The following is a 27,780-nucleotide window of genomic DNA, read 5'->3' on the forward strand; positions in this document are numbered from 1 at the left end:
AAATCAGTGAATTCTTATTTGACTTTCTAATCTGTTGGGGAGGAAACAATTATATTTGGTCTCTAAAAAGGCAGAGGTTAAACCAATTAGAATGAATGATGTAATTCTTAACTTTAGGATGGGAGAGAGAGGGTCATATGCTAGGATTAAGGAGGAAGAAGTTCAGACTTCTTTCAGTGGGGTTTGGAAGGTCTTTATCTACAGTGATTCTGGATAAAAATAAAGGGTGTTTAGGAGATGGGAAGCAAAGAAGATAGAGTTGCTGTAAAAGCCTACAGAAGATGCATGTGAATGTTGGTGTGAGGGATTTGAGATGTGCTGTGAACAAAAGGGATAAAATTGATGAGACAAAACCTCACAGTGTTAAGGAAGGCAAACATATTTTATTAACTCTGTGCCAGAGAGATGTTCACAAGAGAAAAAGGGCAGGATTGTGTAGCAACATTGCCACTTAAGGATCTAAGAGGCTGGAGGTAGAATGGGAAGCTTTGATGATTTGGTTTTAGTCCTGAAAAGTGGGCTGGAGAAGTCGTATTTCTCCAGGGCAGGGAAGTGAGATTTTTGATATAAGCATTGCTAAGGAAGCCAGAGAAAATGTTGCCCATAACCTTTGTGGCAAAAGATAATTTTTATTAAAGTAAAAAGCAAAACTCTCAAGCATGTTTAGGGCTGTTGGTATGTTTGAAGTGAGAAAAATCTTTGTTTTTGCAGGAGGAAGTGGCAGCCGAAGAGAGCACTGATGGAGAGGTGGAGGCACAAACATACAATCAAGACTCACAAGACTCCATTGGAGAAGTAAGCATATTTGAAGAGCAAAAATCTTCAGCAGAAAGATTTTTGCTGAAATAGCCATCTGCCCCCCAAACTCTCAGTGAAATTTAGAAGTGAAATCTCAAATGGAATCCTTCGGGTTTCCCATGGAAACCATTTAAAATGTTTTAAAGTTTAGACTTGAACTGTTCAGTCACTGACAGTCACCTGTCACATTCTCTTTTGTACTCTCCTCTGGTCAGTTTTTGAGGAACAGCAATAGCTGTCCTGTAAGCATCAGAGTCTGGTTGTCTTGCTGTTGATTGTGGTGCAGTGAATTTGGTTTGTGCTGGTGATTGCCTTTGCTCTTTGGCAGGGTGTGACACAGGGGGAGTACGCGGCCATGGAGGACAGCGAGGAGACTTCCCAGTCTATCCCTATAGACCTGGGGTCCCTTCAGTCAGACCAACAAAACACTTCTTCATCTCAGGATGGCCAGTCCAAGAGAGATGATGTGATTGTAATTGATAGTGATGATGAAGATGATGATGATGAAGAAAATGAAGGGGAGCAGGAAGTATGTATATCATGGAATTCCTTTATGATTTTGTCTTTTATCAGATGTAAAACTCACCAGGCAGGATTAATTTAATCCAAATATTTCTGACTGAGTAGTTGGTCTTTATTTATGCCTGAACTTGTAGTGTTTTAAAGCTACCTGCTAATTCACCTTTTTTCACCAGAATATTTCTTTAACCTTCCTTTATCTGAACCCGCAGGCTTTTCCATCTTCTTTCCTACCCTTGTCCTGTTGAAGAGAGAGAGAGGGAGTGTCTGGGTGGGTGTTGATCTGTGCACCACATCCAGCCTATTCCACTCCCCTTTCTGCATTTCCCTAAGGCTCTTTTACTGTCTCATCACAGGATTATGATGATGAGGAAGAGGAGGATGAGGATGATGATGAAGACACAGGGATGGGAGATGAAGGTGATGACAGCAATGAAGGAACTGGTAGTGCTGATGGCAATGATGGATATGAAGCAGATGATGCTGAGGTGAGATTTGTACATTTCTTTTGTAGCCTGGTAAATTTCTTGCAACAAATCAGTGCTATAATACTCACGGTTCTGTTGAAAGAAATTTACCAATACTCATTCACAAATGTGAATGCTTGGAAGAGAAAGTCCTGGTATGAATTCATCCCCAAAATTTGAAGGATGATACTGGGTGATGGTAATTTCTTACAACTGCTGTTTTCACAAGAAAAATCAACTAGGAATGATGAAGAGGGCTGAATGAAAATACATAGTACAGGAGCAAGCAGCAAATACTGTAGTTACAAAACTGCTGAGGCTTTTGAAGAGCTGGATATATTTCACTGTGTTGTTATTAAATGATGGTAGCTACATTGTTCAGGTTTGTATATGCACAGGTTCTCAAAACTTCTGAAATCTCATACAGTTGAATATGTTTACCTAATGCTGTAGATACTTAGAGAAACCTTTTAAGATTGTCATATATTTGACTTTTTTTACTTTCTGAATACTTTTCTACTGCTTTTATATTCTCTTTGCAACCTATAATTTGTTGAGTCATACTCTGTTTATGTGGGATTTTAGGGTGCTGATGGTACAGATCCTGGAACAGAGACTGAAGAGAGCATGGGAGGAGCTGAAAGCAACCAGAGGGCAGCAGATTCCCAAAACAGTGGTACAGTTATTCCATGTTTCTTCACAGTCTGTGTAGGCAGGGGGAGGGAAATGTAGAAGCTATTTTCCCTATGTTAAAATCTGCACTTAAAAGTAAAAATATCCATGAAATACTAAAGGCCATTTCACCGTGCAGTGTGGATTCTTTTGAAATGATCTTTTCTGGATTTGTTCTACATTCCTTTGAAAATCCTGCAAGCTCTGGTTGCTGTGGGAACTTAATGGCTCACTGGATTAATCGGTCTCTAAATCAGCACCTGAATAATTAACACTTTGTTTCAGTGCTGGAGCTGTAGCTGGCACAAGTCCTCTTCAAGTGATTTTACATAACAATATTGGGCTGTCCCCAGGCTTGCAAGGGAAAAATGAGTTAATTCATGGCGGAACTGGAAGATTTGCCTTCATGTATTCAGCTTGGTTCCTAGGGTTTTCCCAGCCCTGTGTATTTGTGTTGCAGGAGAAGGGAGCACGAGTGCTGCAGAGTCCACGTTTGCCCACGAGAGCCTGCGGGAGCAGCAGCCGTCATCGGCATCGTCCGAGCGCCAGGGCCCGCGGCCCCCGCAGTCCCCACGGAGGCCCCCGCACCCCCTGCCCCCACGGCTCACCATCCACGCCCCTCCCCAGGAGCTGGGGCCCCCAGTGCAGGTACAACCAGCTCCAGTGCCTCAGGAGACTTGGGAAGAAACTTGCTTTATGGTTTCTTATCAGTAAAACCCATTGGGAAAAATGTTGCCAGCTGTTCAGCATGATGGAAATGGTAGCTGAGCAAAGGGGTTTAGTCATCCTGCAGATGATAGATGGACAGGAAATGTATAAATTCATCCCCCCCTTAATGCTTTTTATCTTGGAATTCTTATTATATTATACCAGTGCTTAGTCAGTCAGTGGCTGATGATACTTCCACTCAAAAAACTTTTCTTAGCCAGGTTGTAGCTCAGATTTGAAGGGTTTTTATGAGTTGGCTCAGTGTAGAGGGGACAAAGGAATGCTGCCTTTTATTTTCCAAGTTAAACCTTTCACAATCAATGCCTGACCCATGATTATACTTGTTGAAGAATTGTAGTTTTTATAAATTAAAACATCACAACAGGAATTCTTCAAGAATATCCTGACTGAAATGATCCTTTACCATTAACTTTTGCTGAGGGATCACAATATTTTTGTGTGTGAGTTTTCTGTATTCAGTGCAGACTTGAGTAGAAGATTACTGTCACTTGCCCAGAATATACACATTGTCCCCCTGAGAGTGCTGGGGCACTGAACAGGTTCCCCAGGGAATGGGCACAGCCCCAAGGCTGTCAGAGCTCCAAGAGTGTTTGAACAATGCTCTCAATCTCTTCCTGGGTTTCTTGGGCCTGTCCTTCATGCAGGGGTTGGACTTGATGATCCTTGTGAGTCCCTTCCAGCTCAGGATCATGTAATTCCATGATTGCCATGCTTACTCATTTAGCTGCTATCCTTGGCTCTGACTGAACACTTGTAGGTTGTTAGAATTCCAGGACTACATTTACACAACTTACCCCATTTCTTTCCCATAAAGAGAATCCAGATGACTCGGAGACAGTCGGTGGGACGAGGGCTTCAGCTGACCCCTGGGATAGGTGGAATGGTGAGTGGATCAGAGTCTACTACTAAACAGCTGCTTTGAGGGAACATTCCTGACCTTTGGGGTTACTTTGGTTTTTAAAGAAGCCTGGCTGCTGATTTCAGGGAGGGATAGTCTCTGTAGTCTTGCAGAAAATATCCTACTCCTGTTAATTCCTGTATTAATGGAAGGCAAAGATTAGAAAACTCCCAGGAAACAAAAGGCTTCAAAAGAGGCTTAATTGGTTTTGTCTAAGGTGGTTTTATTTACTTATTTTTAGAGTCAGTCAGTGGCTGTGTTGCTGGAAAAAACAATACTAAGTTCAGCTTCATCCTAAAGGAACAAGGCTAACTTATGCTGTCTCCATCAGCTAATTTAGAACCCTTTATTCAGCTGTATTTGGCAGAACAAATGCAGGTTCAATGAGAGAAAAGAGACTAAGTACCTTCTGTGAGACCAGAGGCATCAGCTTTAGATGTCTGAAATTAAACAAGAATTTTGTTAGAGCTAAATCTGTTATTGTTTTGCTGGACTATGTGGAAAAATCAACCTTTAACTCAGCTGGTAAAAACTGGAAATACATTGTAGGCTCTCATATCAGTCTCTTTTTTTCCAGCAGCAGCACTTCTTTGATGATGAGGACAGGACAGTTCCAAGTACACCAACTCTTGTAGTTCCACATCGTACAGATGGATTTGCAGAAGCTATTCAGTAAGTAGATGTGAAAAGAAAAAGGAAAAAAAAGGCTTTTCTCTATTCTTTATTCTATTTCTTTCTATTTTTCAGCAAAATTAAAATAAATTTAAATTAAATTCACTTGTGATGGAAGTAACATGGTAGGTAGTAGGATAGATAACTGCATCTGCAGATAAGTAATTATTGCTTGACTTGTGTGTCATTTAAACTGATCAGCAGATTAGGTAGTGAATATTCTCCCATGTATTGTAACCTGGTGATTTAAGAAGAGATTAAACAAACAAAAAAGTTCTATCAAATTTCCTTCCTTGTTCTCCTTCCTTCCCCGTTAATATTGCCTGTGAAAGTTGCCTCCATTTCTGTTTTTGGGATGTTCTGGACATGTTCAGCAATCCACTTAAAATTATGAGAGTTCATAGAATAGATAAGTCAAGAATATTCTCTTCAGGACTGTTGTACTGATTTTGAATGCATTGCTAATAATTTGAGAGCTAATTGCTGTTTATTTAGCAGTAGCTCAGCTGATTTTTGTGGTCAGTTTTAGTTCATTTTGTCTCATGCTTGATTTGTTCTCTTGGTCAGAAAGTTCTCCCCCCTGCCCTGATCTTTGGTGGAGTTGCAGAATTCCTTAAGTTTGTGTTTTCCAGTTCCCCCCAGGTAGCTGGAGTTCCTCGGTTCAGATTTGGGCCCCCTGAAGATATGCCACAAACCAGCTCCAGTCACTCTGATCTTGGGCAGCTGGCATCACAAGGAGGTAAAGCACTTCTGGGCTCTCTTTTCTGTGGGTCTTTGAGTGAAAAAGAGAGAATTCAGTCAACAAAACATAATTCTTCACACAATGCTTCAGGAAATTTTTGAAGTGTGGAAACCTGCAACTCTAAAATAATTGTCAGCAGGGAGAGAATAACAGAAATTGAGAAGGTGTTACCTTCAAGCTGCTACATTTATAGTTGTGTTAGGATTTTGAAATTAAAGGAAATGTTGAAGGAATGGTTTTTAACTTCAATTTTACCATTGGTTGTAGCTTCCCTGTAGGTAAACAACAGGGGAAAACATCAAATGCCAAGAAATCTTTGGGCTATATCCTTATCTGCTCAGAGATGCTCAGGCTGTTGTGTTTGTTGTTGGTCTGAATCTGTCCCTTTCCTGGAATCCCTGTTGGCATGGAACACAGGCTGTTCTCTGAAGAAAGCTCATAGGAAAATAATGCAAGGATGAAAGTTAAAAAAACAAGCATTAATATTTTCATCAAGGTGTTACCTTCCAATAAATTATGATCAGCTCTGGCAGTAAGTCAAAACAAAACAACAACAATCTGCTTAAATACAAGTGACAGGATTATATCAAATACCCAGAGGGAAGACATTGGTTAATCCTTTCTTTAGCCACTCATTTGGCTGGATTGTCACTGTAACTTTGTGTTGCAGGTTTAGGGATGTATGAAACCCCACTGTTCCTTGCCCACGAGGAGGAATCAGGGGGTCGTAGTGTCCCCACAACACCGTTACAAGTGGCAGCACCGGGTAAGTGGCAGAGGCTTGCAGAGCGAAGCCGGGAATGATTCCCTGTGGTCAGGGGAAGTGCTGGGCAGCCTGTCCCCGAGCTGCCTGTGCTGTCACAGGCTCTGTGGGCAGGGCCTGAGGGTGTGTGTGCTCCCCAGTGACGGTGTTCACAGAGAGTGCCTCGGCCGATGCCTCGGAGCACGCGTCCCAGTCCGTGCCCATGGTCACCACCTCCACTGGCAGCCTGTCCACCACCACCGAGCCCGGCGCCGGCGATGACACCGATGAGGTCTTCGCAGAGGCAGAGTCTGAGGGGTAAAGCACCACTGCTTTGGCTCACTAGCACTGCTGACATGTTCATTGTCATCCAGGGGCAGCTCAGACAGCGTTTTGTAGTGCTGTGAGGCAGGACAGTCTGAGTCTTCATTCAAAACCAATGGTTTTCTGCTGATCTTCACCTTGGGGTTTACAAAATTAATATAAAAGTCACAAAAAATTTTTTTTTTAGTTTTTAAGATTGCAGAGCACTCTGCAGTAGTCAAATACTGATGTTAAAGGCACAGGTTGAAGGATCAGTTTGTAGACTAAAGACTGAGGCGTTCCTATGTAATACAGAAAATCACTCTGCATGCAAAGCACACATATATGATTAAGTCACCCAGTTAAGACAGTGCATGTACAAAAGATGAAGCACGGGGCTGGACTAAGCAGTTCTTAGTGAACTTTGAAGACAAATAATTTTGTCTTTTACTTTACAAGCACAATTTTTAATACTTATAATAATTGCTATATTTTTTATTATGATGAAGTAAAGATCTAAAAGGGGACAGTTTATAATTTTATGCTATATTTTACTTTTGATTTTCATTGAATCTTTGTGTTCCAAGAGAGAGTGTTTTTTTTCCTGGATCTTTCTGAAGCTATGCAAATATACTTACATGGTTCTCCTCCTCCACCTTCCCTTCTAGCATTACTTCAGAAGCAGGTCTAGAAATCGATAGCCAGCAAGAGGAAGAATCTGTTCAAGCATCTGATGAGTCAGATCTTCCTTCAACTAGTCAGGATCCTCCTTCAAGTTCATCTGCAGGTACAGGATAATCACAGTAATAGTTCATACCTTTTCATTAAGAGTGGGAATTCCTTTGTCCAGCATAGTGGCTGGTAGCCAGGATACACAAAATAAGATAAAACCCTTAGAATCAAAGACTCATTAAATGCTTTGGGGTGGAAGTGCCACCCCTGCCATGGGCAGGGACACCTTCCACTGGCCCACGTTCCAACCTGGTTTTGGGCACTTCCAGGGGCAGCCACAGCTTCTCTGGGCACCCAGGGCCTTACCACTGTTACAGAGAACAATTCTTCCCCAATATCCCATCTGACCCTGCCCTCTGGCAGTGGGAAGCCATTCCCTCTTGTCCTGTCCTTACAGGCCATTGTCCCAGGTCCCTCTCCAGCTCTCCTGAAAACCCTTTAGTCACTGGAAGGGGCTCTAAGGTCTCCCCAGATTCTGTAAGAGCAAGATCATATTTTGATGCTTATAGATTCTTTGGTAAACCATTTTACCTTGGACCGCAGTGACTGGAGTAGGCCAAGTAAGAATAACACTTCAAGGAGCAAACATTACTGATACTTTGGTTATTTATTCACTGGCATATTTGATGTCTTTAAAATATTTTTAATTAAATTGTGAAACAACAATAAGTTAATCTCTATTGAGTTATCAATTAACCCCTTGTATAGAGAGCAAGAGAAATGCAGTTTATTTGTTTTGAAGCTTTTATTTATCTTGGAGGAGAGGTCAATAAAATAAGGAAGACACTTTTATCATTCTAAAGTAAAGAAAGCATAACCCATATCAAACACGTAGAGATGAGAATCTGGCAGGCACAGCCACCCTTTCTTTCTGCCTCTCCCCACAGACACGAGCAGCACTCAGCCCAAGTCCCTGCGCCGTGTCCGGCTGCAGCCCCCGACGCTGAGGACGGGCGTGCGTGGCCGGCAGTTCAACAGGCAGAGGGGTAAGTGCTCCTGGCTGCTCCCAGCCTGGCAGGGAGCGAGTGAGGGACACACAGCCCTGCCTCCAGTTTGGTGTGTGACCCTGAGCTCTAGTTTGGGTTTAGTGTGTTAGGCTGAGAAGGTTTCAGACAGGCAAACTTCCTTCTGCAGTGGCACCTGGCTCTTATCAGTAGAGAGAACGTAGAGGGCATTAGATCTTCAGAGTTTTAAAGGAAGGTTCCAGAAGTCTGTTAGGACAGCAGTTTAAAAAATTCTAGTTTTAGCATTAGAGGAGCTTCCATTCGGTACATTAAGGATTCCAGTTATAGCAATGCGTACTCATTGAAAAAAGCTTTATTGGAAGTATTACAGGTTTTCCAGTGTAATGGAGTTAAACCATGGCAAGAAATTATTTTTGCAACTTCTGTACTTTAAAAAAAAAAGCCTTTGGATTTTGTTTTGTTTTGCATTATTTTAACATTGTGGAAGACTCAATATTAGCATTGAAATATAGATTAGCTGGTATTAAGGGGAAAAAATAAGGTGGGACTAGGATAGATTTTCTTCCATCTGTCACCATTTTTTTTAATAACAAGAAGGAGGGACTAACTGATTTCAGATGTGGTAAGAATCCTCTGCTCATTGGCTTGGCTCAGGATCACAAGTCACCCCCAGCCTTTTGCATGACACAGATGACATGTACATGTGTCACCAGGCTTAGAGGGAGAGAGGGGAAACTTGAACTGTATCAGAATGAACCACTCCACTGCCCTGACAATTCCTTAGGGAATGATGAACTATCACCCGTGCAATGGTTGATTAGAAGGGTTTATTCTAATGCACTTGTTTTCTTTCCTTGCACAGGTGTAACTCATGCTATGGGAGGCAGAGGAGGCCTGAACAGAGGAAACATTAGTTAAATGAAATGTAAAGGACTTCCAGCTGTATACAAAATGCCAGTTTGCCTGTGATTGCTTAGTGTAATGAAGCCAGAAGCCTGAAGCAGCATTTTAATACTTAGAGTTGTGTGCACATATTTCATTGTCTTTTATTAATAAAATTAGAAAAAAACATTGACATCCAAGTGACATCTTGATTTAACTTCTCTGCTGTACATCACTTGCTGGGACAGTTGTACCAGTCTTTGGTTACAGTCTTGCCTGTGAGAGCAGTAACAGGCCGTGCTATTCTTTTGCCAATATCCAAACTGTAGTACCGATCTGAAAGGAAGAGAGGTCAGCATTAAATTCCAGAAACTACATTTAATACATGGAAAGAATTCACAAATTCAAGCCTGCATTTTAGTGTCACTTAGGCCTGGATAATAGATTTACTGTTCCATGTGCATGTAAGGAGCTGAGAGGCTCCAACAATAAATTTCTGTCCTCAGCTTTATTTTTCAGTGGTCCTGGTTGCAGTAAGTTTTATGGCATTGCTAGTAATTAAATCTGTCCCAAGAGCAGGAGAAGGGAAGAATGTTCTTGTATTGCTGGAGCACAGAAATAGTCTTAAGAATTTGGAAATCAAACTACATCCACAACAATCCTGCACTCAATACAGAAGTAGGAAGTCGATACTCCCTGAGTGTGAATGGGCCTGTGAGGCTGATTCCTCCAAGGTGAGGAATTGGATCTTACTGACAGGGACTTTAGTAGCCTGTATTTGGGTATAGCTTGTTCTTAGAGCTATTTAGTTTTATGAAAACTGAGGAATGCTTATATGGGATCCTGTCTGGGGGAATGAGTCTACCTAATCTAGGATCATAAATAATTTTTTTGAGCTAAGTCAAATGGTTCATCTCCCTCCTTTCTGTGTTTTGTCAGAAACATAGTTCCATAGAAACCATTGAAAAACTTGCTGTGATCCAAAGACTTTGGTCTATCATTAACATAATCCTTCTTTTAAGGTTTGTCTCTTTACAAGGCTGAACTCCCTGGCAATACATTCTCCAACTGGCTCCTTTGAACCTCTGTATTTCATTGCTGCACCTTGTCCTGATTTTTCATAGAAACATCTCTTGATTATGGACAGTATTTTAATTCTCAGGACTTTTTAGTAGTGCTGAAAGCAATAGCACAAGTGATAACAGGAGGTTCTTCCCCACCCCGTATCTTTTGAAGTCTGTAGTGATGTGTTTTGGTTTTGCTTACTGTAAGAGAAGGCGTAGTAGTCGTAGCCATCGGGCTTGTTCTGGTTGGGTATGGAGAGAGTTGAGTGGACAACCTTCGGGAGCCCTCGCCAGTACGTTGTCATTTGGATTTCCTTGCGCAGAACTCCTGCAAGCAAAAGGAACCCTCCGTGAGCAGCTGTGTCCCCTACAGCCATTAAAACCTTCCAAACACAAGGCTGTGCCAGCACCTACAGAGGTGAAAGCACCTGTGTAGGAGAGCCTGAGTGTCCCCTTACCAGAGGGGTGGGGGTTGATCCTGACGGTGCGGATGATGGTCGGCATTCGCACCGCACGCTGGAAGCGCCGCCGGATGACAATTCTGGGGACAAAGGCTGGGTATCTGATGGTGACCTGGGGTCTTCTTTGACACTTCTTGGCTGGCTCTTGTCTGTACACGTACTGCTGCATGTTCCCATCTAAAACACACATTTGTTTTGTTAGTTTAAAAAAAAAATCCCCCCCCAAAAACACCCAGCTTGATCAGGTATGAAAGTGTCATTATATTCCTATCACACACAAGGAATCAATAACAACTTTCTTGTGGTGGCTGTACAGCCCATGCACCATTCATGTAAGATAAGGAAATTACTTTAAAATAAGAAATCAGAATAGAGATGGAAATTTCCACACATAGTTATGAACAAGCAAGATTAAAGCATTCCCTTCTCTAATTAACTTGAGACTAAAATAGCTTTACACCAGATAAAACTTATTTCAATGTTCAGCCACTACAGGGCTGGATTCCTGGATTCTCACCCTTACAGACCTGGTTTAAAATGCACTGAAAGACCTCCAAGTTCTAGTACAAATTTTTTAAAACTTCAGGCTATTTTTGAGCACCTGGGACACTGGCATCATTTGTGTTTCTGTGTTTGAAAGAAATAAGTCTTGGGTCAAGAGAAACTGTTTTATTCCTGATCAAGGCAATTCAAGCCCCTTTTGATGTTCCCTGAACTTCAGGAATACAAGACATACCTCTTTTGATAAAATAAACAGATTCTGGTCTGGTGTTGTATCTTGCCACAGGGAGGGTTGCTACTATTCTCCCACTTAACCCTGCAAATCCAGTTGCGAGAGGTTTGGGATAGCCATTATCCATAACACCATTAGTGAAGCGCCAGTACAGGGGACCCTGAGCATTTAAGGGAAAAAAAAAAGAGCTTTAGAGGAAGTTAATTCCTAGTTATTCAACTGCAAAACCTGAAGAATAATCCATAAACAAGCACTATTACTTTGATAGCTACATTGTAAATCTGACTGGAATCATTCCTACATCCATACAAATGGGTTAAAACTACAACAACTTCATTAAGTACCTCCTGCAGCCCTTTAACCTTTGAGTAAGTGTATTTTAGAAGACAATTTTTAAGAGAGGGTTACACTCAACAAAGGGGTTTCATTTCTAAATCTCTTAAATTTTCATAGATATAACAAGCAGCTTGAATTTCAGGACTGAGTGATTTATTGGGAAGTAACTGCATGACAGCTTTAATGCGGCATGGGCACTTCATTAACATTTTCTTTCAGGTTGGGAAACATACTAGAAATAAGTTTAGGCAATCTTTTTCCCCCAATATCCAATCTGAACCTCCCCTGCTGCAACCTAAGACCCTTTCTCATCCTGCTATTGTTGCCTGGGAGCAAAACCCAACTCCCCCTGGCTGTCCCCTCCTGTCAGGGAGCTGTGCAGAGCCACAAGGTTCCCCTGAGCCTCCTTTTCCCCCAGCTGAGCCTCCCCAGCTGCTCCTCATCAACCTCGCCCCATCGTGCCGGCCGGGACCACTCCCACCTTGATGAAGAAGGTTTTTCCATCGCAGTTGCACCTGGAGAAGACGGAGTCGATGGGCGAGGGGATGCCCCAGCCATCGGTGATCCGGCGCGGGTTGGTGGTCGGCGGGCTCCGGCCGTTCAGCAGCCAGTAATAGTGACCTGGAGAGGGGGACAGGCGTGAGGGGCGCCGGGGACAGCGAGGGGACATCGCCGTCCTGCCCCGGGGGACGAGGCTGAGCCGGCCCCATGAGGGATCCGAGGGGACGGACGCGGCTCGGGAGAGTTTCGTGAAGGGCGAGTGGCACCGGGGCGAGTGAGGGAGGAAAAAGAGGAGGAAGAGCGACGAGACAGCTCGAAGAGGAGGAGGAGGAGGAGGAGGTGAAGGTGCAGGTGAAGGATTAGGTTCGGGAAAGGTGAGGGAGAAGGAGGAGGAGGCTGGAGCAGGTGAGGGAGGTGCTCCGGCGCTGTGCGGTGGAAGGAGCAGGGCCGGGGCCGGAGCTGGAGCCGGTATAGGAGGAGCGGGGCCATGCTGGGGCAGGTGGAGGATGTTCGGAGCAGTCTCACCTCGGAAGACGGCCAGGGTGCCATTGGGCAGGGCCACCATGCCGTCCGCTGGCTTGCCGCTGCACAGGTCCTTCTCGTCGTTCCTCTCTGCAAAACACAGCCAGGTGGGTTTGTTTAAGGTTCCATAAGAACCGCCTTAGCTTTCCCCTCGGCCCCGCCGGTGGGCCAGGGATTAATTCCTCACTGGGGACGTGCTCTCGGGAAGGTCGGCTCTGGTGCTGTGGCCCCGGCAGTGCCGAGTGACCAGGTGTGGGTGTCTTTGCTTATTGCCACCTAAGTACCTGTAATTCAGGAAAACACCTACAAACACCTCGTGTGGTACATGCTCTAGGATTTTATTGTTCCTTTAAGCTACTTTAGCGGCTTCTCTTCCTTCTTGCTATTTCTTTAAAAAAGAAAAAAAAAAAAAGGGCATTTATGCTTTTTTTCAGTTAAATATATATATGTAGTTAAATATGAAGGAAGGATGAAGCTCATTTAGACTGAAATTCAAGTATTTTGCATCTAAACCCCTAGTTTTTTCCCCAAAATATCTTTCAGTATCTGATTCAAAAATTGCCCAAGAACCTGCAGGTTATGTCTGATTAAAATAAAGAAAGGGCTGTGGCAAAAAGCAAGACAAGACAGTTCTTGTCTCTTTTATATGATATTTTTAGTACATGGCTACAAAATACCAGGTTAGGTACCATGAGGGAGGCTGGATATGCAGCCTGACTTTTAGCAATTTTTTCATGGGATTTAGAAATTTGTCATCTTTTTCCTTGACTTTTTGTCTGTTTGCATCTTCTACAATAGCAAGCAGGAGGAGGAGAAACTTATAGCAAACAATTTTCAGTAGGACCAATTACTGAAACCAATTATTGTAGATTGTGTTCTAAACTACCAAGAGGATTTAATTAACTCCACAGCTGCTGATGCTGTCGTACCTGCTGGCATGCACTTACCTGGTGTTTCTCCAGGGAACATTGGCAGGTCCCCAGCTTGTATTAAAGGCTTGTTTATCTCGGGCTCTTCTTTTGCTGGCAGAGTTTCAGGTTCAGTTGGATGAGGTTCTTCTGCAGCCTCAGTGACCTCCTGAAAATGTATTGTTGGCTTGGATGTCCCATTAGACACAAGATACATTTCTTCTATTGTGTCCTTTTTGTCCCTTGTTGTGGTTTCTTTGGTAACTGTAGTTACCTCTTCTTTGGCAGTACCAGGGGCCTTTTCAGTGACGTCTTCCATTTCTTTTTCAGGTGTAGTGCCCATTTCTTTAATGGTCGTTTCCTCTTTTTTACCCGCTGTTGTCATCTCCACAATAACACAAGCAGCACCTGGGCTCTCTTTGTCTGCTGCTGGCCCAGCCTGCTCAGTGTCTGTATCTGTCTCTTTTTCTTTTGGTGTTACAGCCTCACTGGGCTGAGGAGTTGAATCTTCCTTGATGGTTGTTACCAGCACAGTTTGACTGGGCAAGGGAGCTGTGGCTGCTGTTGTTGCAGTCTTGGTGTCTGTAGAAGTTGTTTCTGATTCAGTTGCTGCAGTGACAGAATCCTTGGCCATAGGAGCTGCATTTGGAATATCATCCATACCTTTAGGAGAATCACCTGGTTTAGCTGTTGTCACCATAGCTACAGTAACTGTGTCTTTCCCAGTTGCAGCTGTGAAAATGTCTTTAAGCAGAGTAGTTCTGTCTTTCTTTGGTGTTGTTGTCTCCTTGATCTCCATTGTGGTATCTGAAAGCATTGTCCCTGCCCCAGTTGTGGGGGAGTCCTTCCCAACTGTTGTGGGTGCAGCACTACTTGGAGAAGCCGTGACTTTAGTGGCCTCAGGGGCTGCAGGGGTGGTTGGGGAGTCAGCATCCTCTATTTCAGGGGTGGTGGGAGAGTCTGCCTTGGTTGTAGGTTCTTCTGCAGTTGTTTCTTCAGGTTTAGGGGTAGTGGGAGAGTCTGCCATTGTTGACTCCTCTGCGGTTGTCTCTTCTGGTTTGGAAGTTGTGGCCTCCTCTGGGGTTGTCTCTTCTGGTTTGGGAGTTGTGGCCTCCTCTGGGGTTGTCTCTTCTGGTTTAGGAGTTGTGGGCTCCTCTGGGGTTGTTTCTTCTGGTTTAGTAGTTGTGGGCTTCTCTGGGGTTGTCTCCTCTGGTTTAGGAGTTGTGGGCTCCTCTGGGGTTGTCTCTTCTGGTTTAGGAGTTGTTGTCTCTTCTGGTTTAGGAGTTGTGGGCTCCTCTGGGGTTGTCTCTTCTGGTTTAGGAGTTGTGGGCCCCTCTGGGGTTGTCTCTTCTGGTTTAGGAGTTGTGGGCCCCTCTGGGGTTGTCTCCTCTGGTTTAGGAGTTGTGGTCTCCTCTGGTTTAGGAGTTGTGGTCTCCTCTGGTTTAGGAGTTGTGGGCTCCTCTGGGGTTGTCTCCTCTGGTTTAGGAGTTGTTGTCTCTTCTGGTTTAGGAGTTGTGGGCTCCTCTGGGGTTGTCTCTTCTGGTTTAGGAGTTGTTGTCTCTTCTGGTTTAGGAGTTGTGGGCTCCTCTGGGGTTGTCTCTTCTGGTTTAGGAGTTGTGGGCTCCTCTGGGGTTGTCTCCTCTGGTTTAGGAGTTGTGGGCTCCTCTGGGGTCGTCTCCTCTGGTTTGGGGGTGGTGGGCTCCTCTGGTGTTGGTGTTGTTGGCTCCTCTGGGGTTGTCTCTTCTGGTTTAGGAGTTGTGGGCTCCTCTGGGGTTGGTGTTGTTGGTTCCTCTGGCGTTGTCTCCTCTGGCACTGGTGTTGTTGGTTCTTCTGGGGTTGTCTCCTCTGGTGGGGGGGTTGTTGGTTCCTCTGGGGTTGTGTCTTCTGGTTTAGGAGTTGTGGGCTCCTCTGGGGTTGTTGTCTCCTCTGGTGTTGGTGTTATTGGTTCCTCTGGGGTGGTCCCTTCTGGTGCTGGTGTTGTCGGCTCCTCTGGAGTTGTTTCCTCTGGTGTTGGTGTTGTCGTCTCCTCTGGTGGGGGGGTTGTCTCCTCTGGTGTTGGTGTTGTTGCTTCTTCTGGGGTTGTCTCATCTGGTGGTGTTGTTGTTGGTTCCTCTGGGGTTGTCTCCTCTGGTGTTGGTGTTGTCGGCTCCTCTGGAGTTGTTTCCTCTGGTGTTGGTGTTGTCGTCTCCTCTGGGGTTGTTGTCTCCTCTGGTGGTGGTGTTGTCGGCTCCTCTGGGGTTGTTGTCTCTTCTGGAGTGGGGGTTGTCTCCTCTGGTGGGGGTGTTGTTGGTTCCTCTGGGGTGGTCTCTTCTGGTGTTGGTGTTGTTGGTTCCTCTGGGGTTGTTTCCTCTGGTGGGGGTGTTGTTGTTTCCTCTGGTGGGGGTGTTGTTGGTTCCTCTGGGGTTGTTGTCTCCTCTGGTGTTGGTGTTGTTGGTTCCTCTGGGGTTGTTGTCTCCTCTGGTGGAGGAGTTGTTGGTTCCTCTGGGGTTGTTGTCTCCTCTGGTGGAGGAGTTGTTGGTTCCTCTGGGGTTGTTGTCTCCTCTGGTGAGGGAGTTGTTGGTTCCTCTGGGGTTGTTGTCTCCTCTGGTGGTGCTGTCGTTGGTTCCTCTGGGGTTGTTGTTTCCTCTGGTGGGGGTGTTGTTGGTTCCTCTGGGGTTGTTGTCTCCTCTGGTGGTGGTGTTGTTGGTTCCTCTGGGGTTGTTGTTTCCTCTGGTGGGGGTGTTGTTGGTTCCTCTGGGGTTGTTGTCTCCTCTGGTGGAGGAGTTGTTGGTTCCTCTGGGGTTGTTGTCTCCTCTGGTGGAGGAGTTGTTGGTTCCTCTGCGGTTGTTGTCTCCTCTGGTGGTGGTGTTGTTGGTTCCTCTGGTGGTGGTGTTGTTGGTTCCTCTGGGGTTGTTGTCTCCTCTGGTGGTGGTGTTGTTGGTTCCTCTGGGGTTGTTTCCTCTGGTGGGGGTGTTGTTGGTTCCTCTGGTGCTGGTGTTGTTGGTTCCTCTGGGGTTGTTGTCTCCTCTGGTGGAGGAGTTGTTGGTTCCTCTGGGGTTGTTGTCTCCTCTGGTGGAGGAGTTGTTGGTTCCTTTGGGGTTGTTGTCTCCTCTGGTGGGGGAGTTGTTGGTTCCTCTGGGGTTGTTGGTTCCTCTGGTGGTGGTGTTGTTGGTTCCTCTGGGGTTGTTTCCTCTGGTGGGGGTGTTGTTGGTTCCTCTGGGGTTGTTGTCTCCTCTGGTGGTGGTGTTGTTGGTTCCTCTGGGGTTGTTGTTTCCTCTGGTGGGGGTGTTGTTGGTTCCTCTGGGGTTGTTGTCTCCTCTGGTGGTGCTGTCGTTGGTTCCTCTGGGGTTGTTGTCTCCTCTGGTGGAGGAGTTGTTGGTTCCTCTGGGGTTGTTGTCTCCTCTGGTGGAGGAGTTGTTGGTTCCTCTGCGGTTGTTGTCTCCTCTGGTGGTGGTGTTGTTGGTTCCTCTGGTGGTGGTGTTGTTGGTTCCTCTGGGGTTGTTGTCTCCTCTGGTGGTGGTGTTGTTGGTTCCTCTGGGGTTGTTGTCTCCTCTGGTGGTGTTGTTGGTTCCTCTGGGGTTGTCTCCTCAGGCGTGGGGCTGGTGGGAGCCTCGCTGTCGGTTGCTGCCGCCTCGGTGGCATCAGGGGTTGGGTCCTGTGTTGGGGGCAGCTCGGTTGGGTCCATTTCAGTCACTGGCTCCTCTGTGGCATCAGGGGTCACATCTTCTGTTGTATCTGGAGTGGGAGGCTCAGCTTCGGTCGCTGGTTCCTCTGTGGCCTCAGGGGTTGTCCCTGCAGGTTCTGTGGTTGGGGCAGGAGTGGTCACTGGGATTTCAGGATCTACAGAACAAATACAAATTCGGTTCAGCCATTGGAATTGCCATGCAGGTAGGTATTGCCAATAATTGTATTACACCCATGAGCTATAGGTGCTTCCTTTGGAATAGCAAGTCCTTTTTTAACTGCCAAACTCACCTGGCCCAGGTGAAATGGGAGTTCCTTTTGTGTGCATGGGACTTTGCAGCACTCAGCTCAGTTTTAGGTGGTCCCTTTTGGCCGACCTGGTGCTGCCCCAGGTTCAGGGTTTAGTTTGGTGCTTGTAGGAGCTGCCTGGGGTTTCCTGCTGCTTTCATGGAAAGGAAGCCACTTTGAAAAATAGTCCTTCTAACAGAACACTTCCCTTCTCAGTCTGTAATTTTGATTTGTTCCACTGTCCTACATTATAACTTAGTCTGCACCAACAACCTGGAATCAGTGGAGAGAGGTAGGGGAAGCAGGATGAAAATCATTCCTGAACACAGAGCCCTGACTGCATGTTCTGCTGTATCTTTGTTCCTTGGGTTGTTTTCCTCATTGTGATGTATGGATTTAAGGCTCTCCTTACTTGTATTTATAGTTACACTGATATCAGTCAAATTGTTATTCAGCAGGAAGAAGAGTAAATGCTTCTGCATTTCAATCTCTCCCTAAGTATTCTCTCTCTGAGATTTTGCAGATTAGCTCTGCATTCACAAATGTTGTGTGTTTAGTATGAGCAGAACATTGCAGAATAGGTTTCACTCCCATCCCATGTATCTGAAATACCATAAACCAGCTGGGATCCTGTTAATGGTTATTTGAATTCCCTTAATTTTTTTTCATTTAACGCACTATAAGGTTTTTAGGGTTTTTGGGGGGTTCTTTTGTTGGTTTTTGGTTTGGATTGGTTTATTTTTTTTTTGTAATAGGAAATTGGAACAGCAGAAAAAAAGTACTCCAAATCTAAAACAAAAAAGAGGAAGAGCGTGGGAGGATTAAAATATTGACTGACTTCTAGTGTCTTTTTAATTGTGCTTCAAGTTCAAGCTGGTCTCCTGAGTTATCACTTCAAATGCTGGAACACATTACCAAAGAACACAGGAAAGCAGCATATTTTCCAGTCAGAATAAATAAATAAATGTGTTCTCTGAAGCAGCATAAGGCTGGCTTGATTGAAGCTAAAGAAACCTGCTAGGACATTTTCCTGTGCTGCCAGTTCACCACTGACCCACCCTTCCTGTTCCAGCCATGGATGCTGTCCAAGACTGACAATGGTCTGTACCCTGTGTTTGGAGGATGTGTGACAATCCAATAGAGACACAGGAGACATCACCTCTCTGCACCATCTGTGCTGAGTGAACTCTCCAATGTCCTGAGGGTTTGGTGAGGTAATCAGTTTATAAACCAAGTGCTTCCAAGCTTGCTAACTGTCTGGTAATGTCTAGGATCAGCTTTCTATTTCCAGAGCAGGAAAATGGCCTTTAATTTTCCTTCAGGTAACACCCATCCTGGTGCATCCATATACTTGCCTACCTTCCACAGCTTCCTCTGGTGACTCTTCCTCATCTGTGGAGGACCTTTTAGATTTGTTGTCTGGAGGAGTCTCCGGGGTTGGCTTTTCTGTGTGTGCTGAAAGAGAGAAGTGCTCCCATTAACAGATTATTTTAACTTTATAGGTGCTTGGTGTCAGCTGTATAAAAGTGATTATGAAATTTCAGTGACCTTCCACTTAAAACTAAGTTTCTTTTCATCTACAGGATAATTTACACAATTATTTGTGTGAAAAAGAGCAAAAATACCCTTTTGATCCTGAAGTGTTTCATCACAGATAGAAACAATATTTTTCACAGAAGTTTGAGGTGAGGCATTATTAGCTAATGGTAATTTTGAGGTGGGAAAAGAACTGAATTCTGAGCAGACCTCTATGTTCTGAAAATCTGTCTTATTTTTTATTCACTACAGATGACTTTTTACTACTTGACTTTCACTAGAGATAACTAACTCCAGTGGAAATAGGAGAGCTGTCACATTAGCAAAGAATTTACTTGGATAATCTCCTTGCAGCTCTTCAGATGTGATAATTCTACACAAGTGATTGTTTTGGGGAGACATTTTAAAAGAAATGGTTTCCTTGAAGGAGACAGGAGCTACAAAGCAGGCATGGACCAAGGAAACAACATGGGTATTAAGCTAACTTCTAGTAGGCTGAGTTTTAGGAGAAATAGGAGGTTGTGTTCAGATTTTTCAGCTCTGAAGAGTGAATGGGAATTCAGTTGCATCCAGTAAGAGCCAGAAAATATTTTGTAATTAATTGTTGGCCAAATTGTACAACTGGAAATGAGCTACTGGCATAGCCTTGTAAAAGGAACTTGTTAGTTGTGAAGGAAATGTGATGGAGCTCAGGGAACTGGCCAAATTGTTTTGATCCAGCCAAGGGAGCTGGTAACTGCCAGAGGTGTGTGTCATCAGCTTTTTACAAAAGGAATGGGATTTTTGTCTCCAAGGGATGACCATGGTGTCAAAAGATTTACTTTCACAATGAGCTAGCGCTCAAAGCAAGGAAGGTCGGGTATTGCACTCTATCCTGAAACATTTATTGAAGAAGAGAGAGAAATTGTTGTAGTTGAAGCTGAATGACTCCTTTGGAAGCCAATTTTTGGGGAGGGGAATGTTTTGGTTATGTGCGTACATGTATTCTGGGATTAAAGAGCTTCTGGAGAACAGGGAAGTTAACAGTGAGCTCTGGATATGCATCGAACACTTGCCTTTACTGTACAGAAAAAATTGTTCAGAGGATGCTGAAACAGCAAATTTATTCCAAGAGGTTTAACAGATTTCTCAGTTATTCACATATAACATAAATAGTAAAATACTGAGTACAGTGGTTTGGGGGATTTCTGCTGGATTTTTTGACAAAAAAATTATAGCAAAGTTTAGTACAATACAGAAGAAATTCTTTAAGATTAGGAACAGTTGATTAATTCTTCATTCTATTTTAACTGAAGAAGTGAAATGGTTTAAGAGTGTTTGTGTGTGATAAACTCAGCAGAAAGAGGGAAATATTAAGCAGCCTCATAAGCAGCAAATTCACCTCAATATGCTTCCAAGACATTTCTCTAGACACTCAGTCAAAAATGCTGGATACAGACTCTATTTCAGCCTAAATTACTGTGCAGTTGTGTGGCCAAGCCACTACCCCAGCACTTGGGGAGCACTTGGGTGAAGAGAACCAAATGATAATTGTGGCTTGTGTTGTGTGTCATGCTGCAGGCTTTGGGAATTGGCTGCCTTGGAGGTGGGCTGCTCTGTGGATGCAGTGACCTCGTGCCAAGCCATATTTGTCAAGTGTGTTGACAGAAATTAATTTAGGTCTGTAGGTACCAGAAAGTTTAAGGACATGATGGAATTAAACATATTCTGTTGGTTTTTTTTAGAGTTCATTTGCTGGTGTCCTTAAAGCTACATGAGGGTGGGACTGCACCTCCAGATCTGTGCCTTTGTGCTCAGCTGAAACCCCACCAGGCTCTGCAGAAAAGGACAGAACAAAAGAAGTGACTGATTCTGCCCTGGACTGAACTTGCAGCTTAAAGGTAAAATGTGTGTTTGCTTAAATCTTTTCTTGCTACACTGTGAACATGTGACATCCAGTTCCTTTCTTGTGCCCCACAAGATGGGTTTCTGTGTTGGGCTGCTCCTCCCACATTGGATTTGAGATGGGGAGAATCTAGAATGTGCATCTCTAATATGCTGCCAGTGACTGCTTTTGGTGGCCTGAAGCAAGTGATCTGGAGGTCCAGGTAGTGCTCTCCTAAGGCACAGAGTAGCCATTCCCACTTTTGGGTGGGGGAGGATTTTAAGGGGGTTGAACCTTCCACCTTGTTTTTATAAGAGGAACTCAGTTCTGGTCCTTGTGGCCAGAGAGACCTTGAGGGGCTGGAGCATGTCCAGGTAAGGGTCTGGAGCACCAGGAGGGGCTGAGGGAGCTGGGAAGGGGCTCAGCCTGGAGAAAAGGAGGCTCAGGGGGGCCTTTGTGGCTCTGCACAGCTCCTGACAGGAGGGGACAGCCGAGGGGTTGGGCTGTGCTGCCAGGGACAGGGACAGGACAAGAGGAAATGACCCCTAGGAGCACCAGTGGAGGTTTGGGTTCCCAGGCTGCCCAGGGCAGGGGGTGGAGTCCCTATCCCTGGAGGGATTTAAAAGCTGTGTGAGTGTGTCACTAGGGACATGTTTTAGTGATGGCCTTGGCAGTGCTGGGGGAATGGTTGGATACAATGATCTCAAAAGGTCTTTTCCTGACAAATCTGTTCTGATTCCCCAACTTCTCTCACTGAATTCTATTATTGATGTGCAGACTTTATCTTTACATGTGGTATTGTGAGTAAGGGCTCTGACAGCATGGCTGGTGCCAAAAGAGCCTAATGTAAAATACAGCTTTAACCTCAGAATTCACATCTTGGTGATGACTTCCAGGATATCTACCTGTATGTTTCCATAAAGTGCTCATGCTTGAGAAGTTGGCCAATTTGTTTGTGAAATTAGGTTTTGTTGGTTTTGTTCTATTTTCTTTTGTTTGGTTTTGTTTGTTTTGTTCTGTTTTCTGTTTTTCAGTTGTCACCAAAGCCCACACAGTTTTGTTCATGGTACAGCACCTCTGCTTAAACTTGTTTTTGAGAAACAGATGGAGAAGTGTCTTACCCTCTTTACAGTACTTGGCGTAGTCCGGGCAGCATTTTCCGTACCGCTCGCAGTCGGCGTCGCAGTCGCACTCGCGGCCCCTCTCGAAGGCCTCGAAGCAGCGTCCCTCGCAGGAGGCGGCTGCAGGGACACAGAGCACAGTCAGGCTTTGGGCCAGCCCACCTGCAACGCTGGGACCTCTCTACAGTGAAGTCATTGGCTCGAGCTGTGCCAAGAGCAGCTCCAGAAAATCAGGCGTTTATCCTGGTCTGATCCAGGGTTAGTCTGTGATGGGGGTTTGGATCAGGCGGTGCCACCAGAGGGGCACTGTGCCATGGCAGTGACATTGGATTGACAGTGTGATAAAACCTGACTGCCACGTTCACTTTAGCCAGGTCCCACCGTAGGAGGCTTCTGCTTCCCCAGCCACAGAGCGGTGATCTCATGAGTGGTATTTAAATTCTGGGCTGGGTTTGCAGGAAGGTGTTCACAAGAGGATCCCTTTGCAACAAAAAGGATGTTTCTAACAAAGCATTTCTGAAAAATAATTCACTTAATTAGGTCACAACCAAGTGTACCTGGTGTGTCCAGGCAAACACTGCAACCTAATTGTGTGAACAGGTTAGCCAAGTTACCCCAAGAGACCAGTTTGGAACTATTTAATAGAGTTCTTAAATTATTAATACTAAAGGACTATGTGCCATGTTTTCACATGATCAATAACCACATGATTTTAATATTTAATGTTGGTTAACTTATGAAACTTCACTGACCAAATTGCTATTTCATATCAAATAATGACCGTGTTGTGTTAGAAAGAGTGTGCACAGCTATTAGACTTCAGAAAAAGCACTTTCTCTACATATGTCTTTATTGAAGTCATTGTCTCTGTGGCACACAAGGCATAAAATCATGTTATGCAGTTAAATCATTATCAAGAAAAATTAGGATTGCTCTATAGGCAGATTCTGAACATCTTTGGATTAGTGCAGTTGTGGAATCAGTGTTGATGCCAGTGGATCCATCCCACATGCACAGGTGAGAATTATTTTTATTATCTTAGGGAAATTTTATTCATAAATAATGTCTGGCATTTCTGTCATTTAGTCAGTGTTGATTCCACACTAGCTGGACAACAGTCTTAAGCCAGACTGCCTGCATCCTTTCAGGATGGCACCTCCTGTGCTTGCCTGGACTCACTGATTTAGATAGAACAGAGAAGATTTCCTCTAGCCTTACCTTTTTGGTTAAATGTCGTGCAGAAGCCAGAATACCTTTAGAATCTGACCCACAATGAATAAATAACCTCCATAATTAAAATGCCTCACTCTGCATCTTCAGCTGTGAGAAATGCTGATGTCCCCCACAAAGCAAAATGAGGATGGGGGAGACTGAAAGGCAAAGTGTCCCCAGTGTGTGTCAGGGCAGCAGAACCGGAATTTTAGGGAATGCTAGGTCTGCATTTTGAACAACACTCAGTGGTGTAGCTGGTTCTGAGAAGTATTTGTTACTCCTGTAATCCTACTGGAACCACAGTGTAGGGTAACAAACTACTGTTATCCAAATCACTGATATTTCTGACGTTGGTGATTGCTAAGAAAATGTCTTTAATGCTCATTAAAGCAATAATCTGTTTTTAGTTACATTGTGCAGTTTTCCCTATAAATAAAGCATAAATTAATACTCATCCAAACACCTTTTCCAGCAGACTCTGGACATGGTTCTGATCCAGATTCAATTTCTGTCTATGGAAGGACACCCTGGCTTTGGATTAGACCCCACAGCATCCACACTTCTTAAATTTGAATTGGAATATGTCAGAATTTTTTTCTGCAAAAACCTGAATTGGCTTTTACCACTTTTTTCTTTGTATAGGAGACAGACACATACAGTACAAATGCACTAAGGAGTAGAAAACAAACAAAACAAACAGGTTTTGCCAATCTTGCCTAGTTCTGCTTTGGTCAAAAGCAAAATTCTTTGCTTGGCAATAATCTGTGGATACACATTTTTCTTGGCATTTGCACGTGGTTATCCTGAATATTTGAGGGGAACAACAATACATGTATGAGGTGGAACAAGGACACAGCAAACCAACAGACATTTAAGCATTCAGAGGAGACACTGGTGTGGTAGGGAGCTGGGAAGGGAATTTTGAGGAGAGGAACTGGCTGTGTTTGGGAACTTACCCACTGTGCAGACTTTCCTGAAGTCAGGGCAGCACTCCATGTAGTGGTGACAGTTAAAATCACACTGGCAGTCATGCTCTCTAGAATACCCTGCCCCACATCTCCCTGTACAGCTCGATACATCTAAAATCACACAACACTGGTGTAAGCATTGCCCAACCACAATGATCCCTAAGGAAATGCTGAATGGAAAAGGACTAAAGCTTCTCTCCTTTTTTCCTTCAGAATGTGGTTTCTACACTCAGTACTGCAGAAGTTGAGGGCCTGGTGTGACTCCTCCTGAAGGTGTGGGGAGCAGAGGTTTGCTCTGTGCCAGCTTGAGGACCAGCAGCAGCATGTGTTCAGGTTAGAGGGGTCTTCCACTGAGCTAACTTAAACCTTTTTGTCTGGAAACTAAGGAATCCTTGAGGATTGGTTCTGTAGTATGACCAGAGGCTTCCAAACTAGCCCCTTAGACAGTATATCAGCTTTGCTGATTTACTTTTCAGTTTGATTCACCTTCTGTATGATAATAGGTGTGCATCTCCACATCCATACCTGACAGACCCCCTTGGTGTCTGATTTTTATTGTTGGTAATGCTGTTCCTAATTACCCATCTAATCGAGCTGGCTTGTAAACTGGAGAACACTGTCATAATAAATACACGTCCCTGAAACCATTTTTATTGGAAGTTTCAAAATCTGCCTACTCCCTACACTATATTTTTTCCCTGATGTCAGGGAAGAATTTGGTATCAGCTCTAAGGTTAAGAACAGTTGGGATCTAGCCCTGTAACTCCTATGAAGTACATTTTGTTAATTAGAAGATTAAGTACTAGCAAACTAACAGAAAAGCTCATCCCATAATGGCTTTTCTGCCAGACTGCTGGGAAATGCTGGATAACAAGAAATGGTGCAGATAACAGGTAAAACAAGACAGCAGGAGTGTCTTGCTTTAACCTGTGAGCACTCCAGCTCAGCAGTGCTTTGCTACCTTCTGCTGCCAAATCAGATATTCACCCTGCAACCCTCCCCTTCATCTGTGAAATCTCTGAAAACACAACAAGTTAACAGCTTCTTCTGGACATGAAACATGCAGGACCACAAGTGAAGCGTCCCTAAATACAAACAAAGAAGCTGAACAATCAGCAAGCCCAAACAGATAATCAGCTGAAACATTGAGGAACAACAAGGAAATAACATGTAACACAACACAACACCAAAGACAATTGCTAACAATACACACTCCGTGTGTGTGTGTCTGAAGGAAGAGCATGGCATAACAAATATTATATCTATTACATATACAGTGATTCTCAGACAGTACTTGTAATGCTTGTTATCACTTTGCCACAAATAGAAAAGTGGAACCAAGGGATAACTGGAGACGTTAATGGACTTGAGTTACTGGGCTATTATTAAAGCAGTTGAAAAGACAAAATGGACATCTTCCTTTATGGATATATGCCCAATATATTGAACTCTTGTTCCTTTATGAAAGGAAAATAAGTCTAATAGTTATATGGATAATATGTAGTAGTCCAATGGTTGCATCTCTTCATTTGTTTCTTTTCAGTTTATGACTTGTAAGTTACAAAGTTACTTTTAAGGAAAATGCCTGAATGGTCCTGGTTGCTGTTGGCAAAAGTCTTGATTTTTGCTGAAACTGGTGGAAGGCATCAGTTATCAAGGGGTCAGTGTAAGGTTACATCTGGCATGGGGTGTGCCCTGAGGAACTTCTCGGATACATGACATTGTGCTTTCTGCTATCAAGTAGTAATAAATCATTTTCTACCAGCAAGTAATACCTAGTGTCATCCCCCTGAAAATTTGAGAGCTATTAGAGAACTGCAACAGCTCAGGATTTGCGAGGGGGCACATTCTGCTTCACCATAACAGTGTTACTTTAGTAAGGAATCAATTATAGAGCTATCATTAGACAAATAATTCCCCAAATTTGCCTCACTGCTATAAGAATGGTGCATTTAACAGGAAAGCACTTAGCAAGGTAGAGACATTTCTTTCCCTGAGCTTGTTGAAATATTTCTAGCCAACCTTTGTGGACATTCTCATGTTAGATTCTTTCTAAATCAAACTGCAAATCACTCGGGCTAAATACATCAGTATGAGGGCAAGAGGCTCTGTAGGCTGTCTACAGAAAAAGTAATAGATTCATACACATTTTACATTACATTTATATTTTTATGTTATTCCTCAAAAAAGAGGGCTATGCTACACTAAAATTTATTTATTAAAATATTCAGTGATGATAAAACTGAATCATATTTCCTATCTGAATAAAGTTCTAGAGCTTTGTAGTATTTTTATGAAGTTGCATTTGAAATATTCTTAATGTGTGTCAGGCACACACTCCTAGACACCCTCCCTTCAGCTTTGTGTGTTACAGTACCTTGAGAAGACACCTCTGGAATCAAGGACAGTGAAAGAACCACCAGGGATATGCATAGTATGTTCCATATGATCATAACTTTCAGGTACGACATCGTTCCTAAAAAGAAATAATCTTACATCACTATCTGCAATTCACTTAATTCATAATTTTTAAAATGCTGTGCATATCTTTATATATAAGACTAGCTTGATAAAAATGTAAAATAAATAATAAAACTGTTCAAGGGAAAAATAGCTATTTTAGAATTGCTCCATAAGTTCCCTTTTGATTATTAGTCAATTAGCCATTAAATTAAATTAATGGCTTAATGGCTTAAATTCTGTAATAAGACTATAGAAATTCATTATGAACAAGTAATAGAAATAAATTTTTGCAGAATTCTATTACATGAAGACTACAGTTGCAGCTGTCTTCTAACATGGGTACACTTCAGCACAATGTTTAAAGTTATAAAACTGATAAATGAAAATCTGTAATAAAACCAAATACTGACAGAATATTAGTTATTCAGCAACATAATTCTATAAAACATAACCTAACATTGAAATATGTCAAATGGAAATATAGGCTAAAAGTAAATCTTCTTTCAAAAAGAAAACTTTGGATTTTCTGTCCCAGTTCCTGTTCTCCTACTGAAGAAGAGCTCTGGGTAGAGACAGGTATAGCACTTACCTAGCAGAGAGTGTGTCTGCTCCCAGGGCTGTTCCAGAGTCCTTATATATTGCTTTGGAGCTGTGCTGGGGTCAGGTAATTAGGCAGTTTGTTAAACACACCACCAATGACAGCTCATGACAGCAAACTTTCCACAGGGCTTGGAAGAGGGCCCGGATGACTAGACTAACACAACATCTGGAAAATACTCCCATTAAGAAAAACGATTACAGAAAAACTAAATAGGGACTTACTAGTCAAAACACATTTTGATTACTGAGAGAAATGAACAAATTGTCCTCAATGCAGCTGGAAGGCATTAGAGAGTATTGCAGAGCAATAAAAAATCATCACAGGCAAATGCTGAGTGTATTTTCTTTCCTGTCAAATGGAGCTTAGGTGACAGTAGCCTGAAATGATCAGTTTTATCTGCTACTGTTGGTATATCTTC

General features: G+C 43.6%; 2 protein-coding genes across 6 annotated transcripts in view; one reads left to right on the forward strand and one right to left on the reverse strand.

Moving 5' to 3' along the window:
• The window catches only part of TPR (translocated promoter region, nuclear basket protein), a 33,497-nt gene extending 24,176 nt beyond the window's left edge, over positions 1-9,321 (forward strand). Inside the window, exons 39-51 of one of the 5 annotated variants that reach the window (XM_063165441.1) lie at positions 712-795; positions 1,127-1,327; positions 1,674-1,805; positions 2,370-2,460; positions 2,917-3,104; positions 4,000-4,068; positions 4,646-4,755; positions 5,388-5,494; positions 6,168-6,263; positions 6,401-6,557; positions 7,211-7,329; positions 8,162-8,260; positions 9,102-9,321. In XM_063165441.1, the coding sequence (XP_063021511.1) occupies positions 712-795; positions 1,127-1,327; positions 1,674-1,805; positions 2,370-2,460; positions 2,917-3,104; positions 4,000-4,068; positions 4,646-4,755; positions 5,388-5,494; positions 6,168-6,263; positions 6,401-6,557; positions 7,211-7,329; positions 8,162-8,260; positions 9,102-9,157 (1,509 nt within the window). In that variant the 3' untranslated portion in view covers positions 9,158-9,321. The remainder of the gene's footprint in view (positions 1-711; positions 796-1,126; positions 1,328-1,673; positions 1,806-2,369; positions 2,461-2,916; positions 3,105-3,999; positions 4,069-4,645; positions 4,756-5,387; positions 5,495-6,167; positions 6,264-6,400; positions 6,558-7,210; positions 7,330-8,161; positions 8,261-9,101) is intronic. The other 4 variants (XM_063165443.1, XM_063165444.1, XM_063165442.1 and 1 more) reach the window with 4 other exon arrangements.
• On the reverse strand, positions 9,264-26,771 carry PRG4 (proteoglycan 4). Its single transcript, XM_063165447.1, has 11 exons — positions 26,676-26,771; positions 24,287-24,409; positions 22,119-22,238; positions 18,957-19,052; positions 13,686-17,465; positions 12,742-12,828; positions 12,197-12,336; positions 11,383-11,539; positions 10,644-10,823; positions 10,388-10,513; positions 9,264-9,457 (listed from the first exon to the last, which is right to left on the reverse strand). Exons 1-11 carry the CDS (start codon positions 26,767-26,769, stop codon positions 9,354-9,356), a joined length of 5,007 nt encoding a protein of 1,668 aa, XP_063021517.1. The 5' UTR covers positions 26,770-26,771; the 3' UTR covers positions 9,264-9,353.
• Positions 26,772-27,780: the final 1,009 nt, after the last annotated feature.

Source organism: Melospiza melodia, chromosome 11 (assembly GCF_035770615.1).
Source record: "Melospiza melodia melodia isolate bMelMel2 chromosome 11, bMelMel2.pri, whole genome shotgun sequence".
NCBI lineage: Eukaryota > Metazoa > Chordata > Aves > Passeriformes > Passerellidae > Melospiza > Melospiza melodia.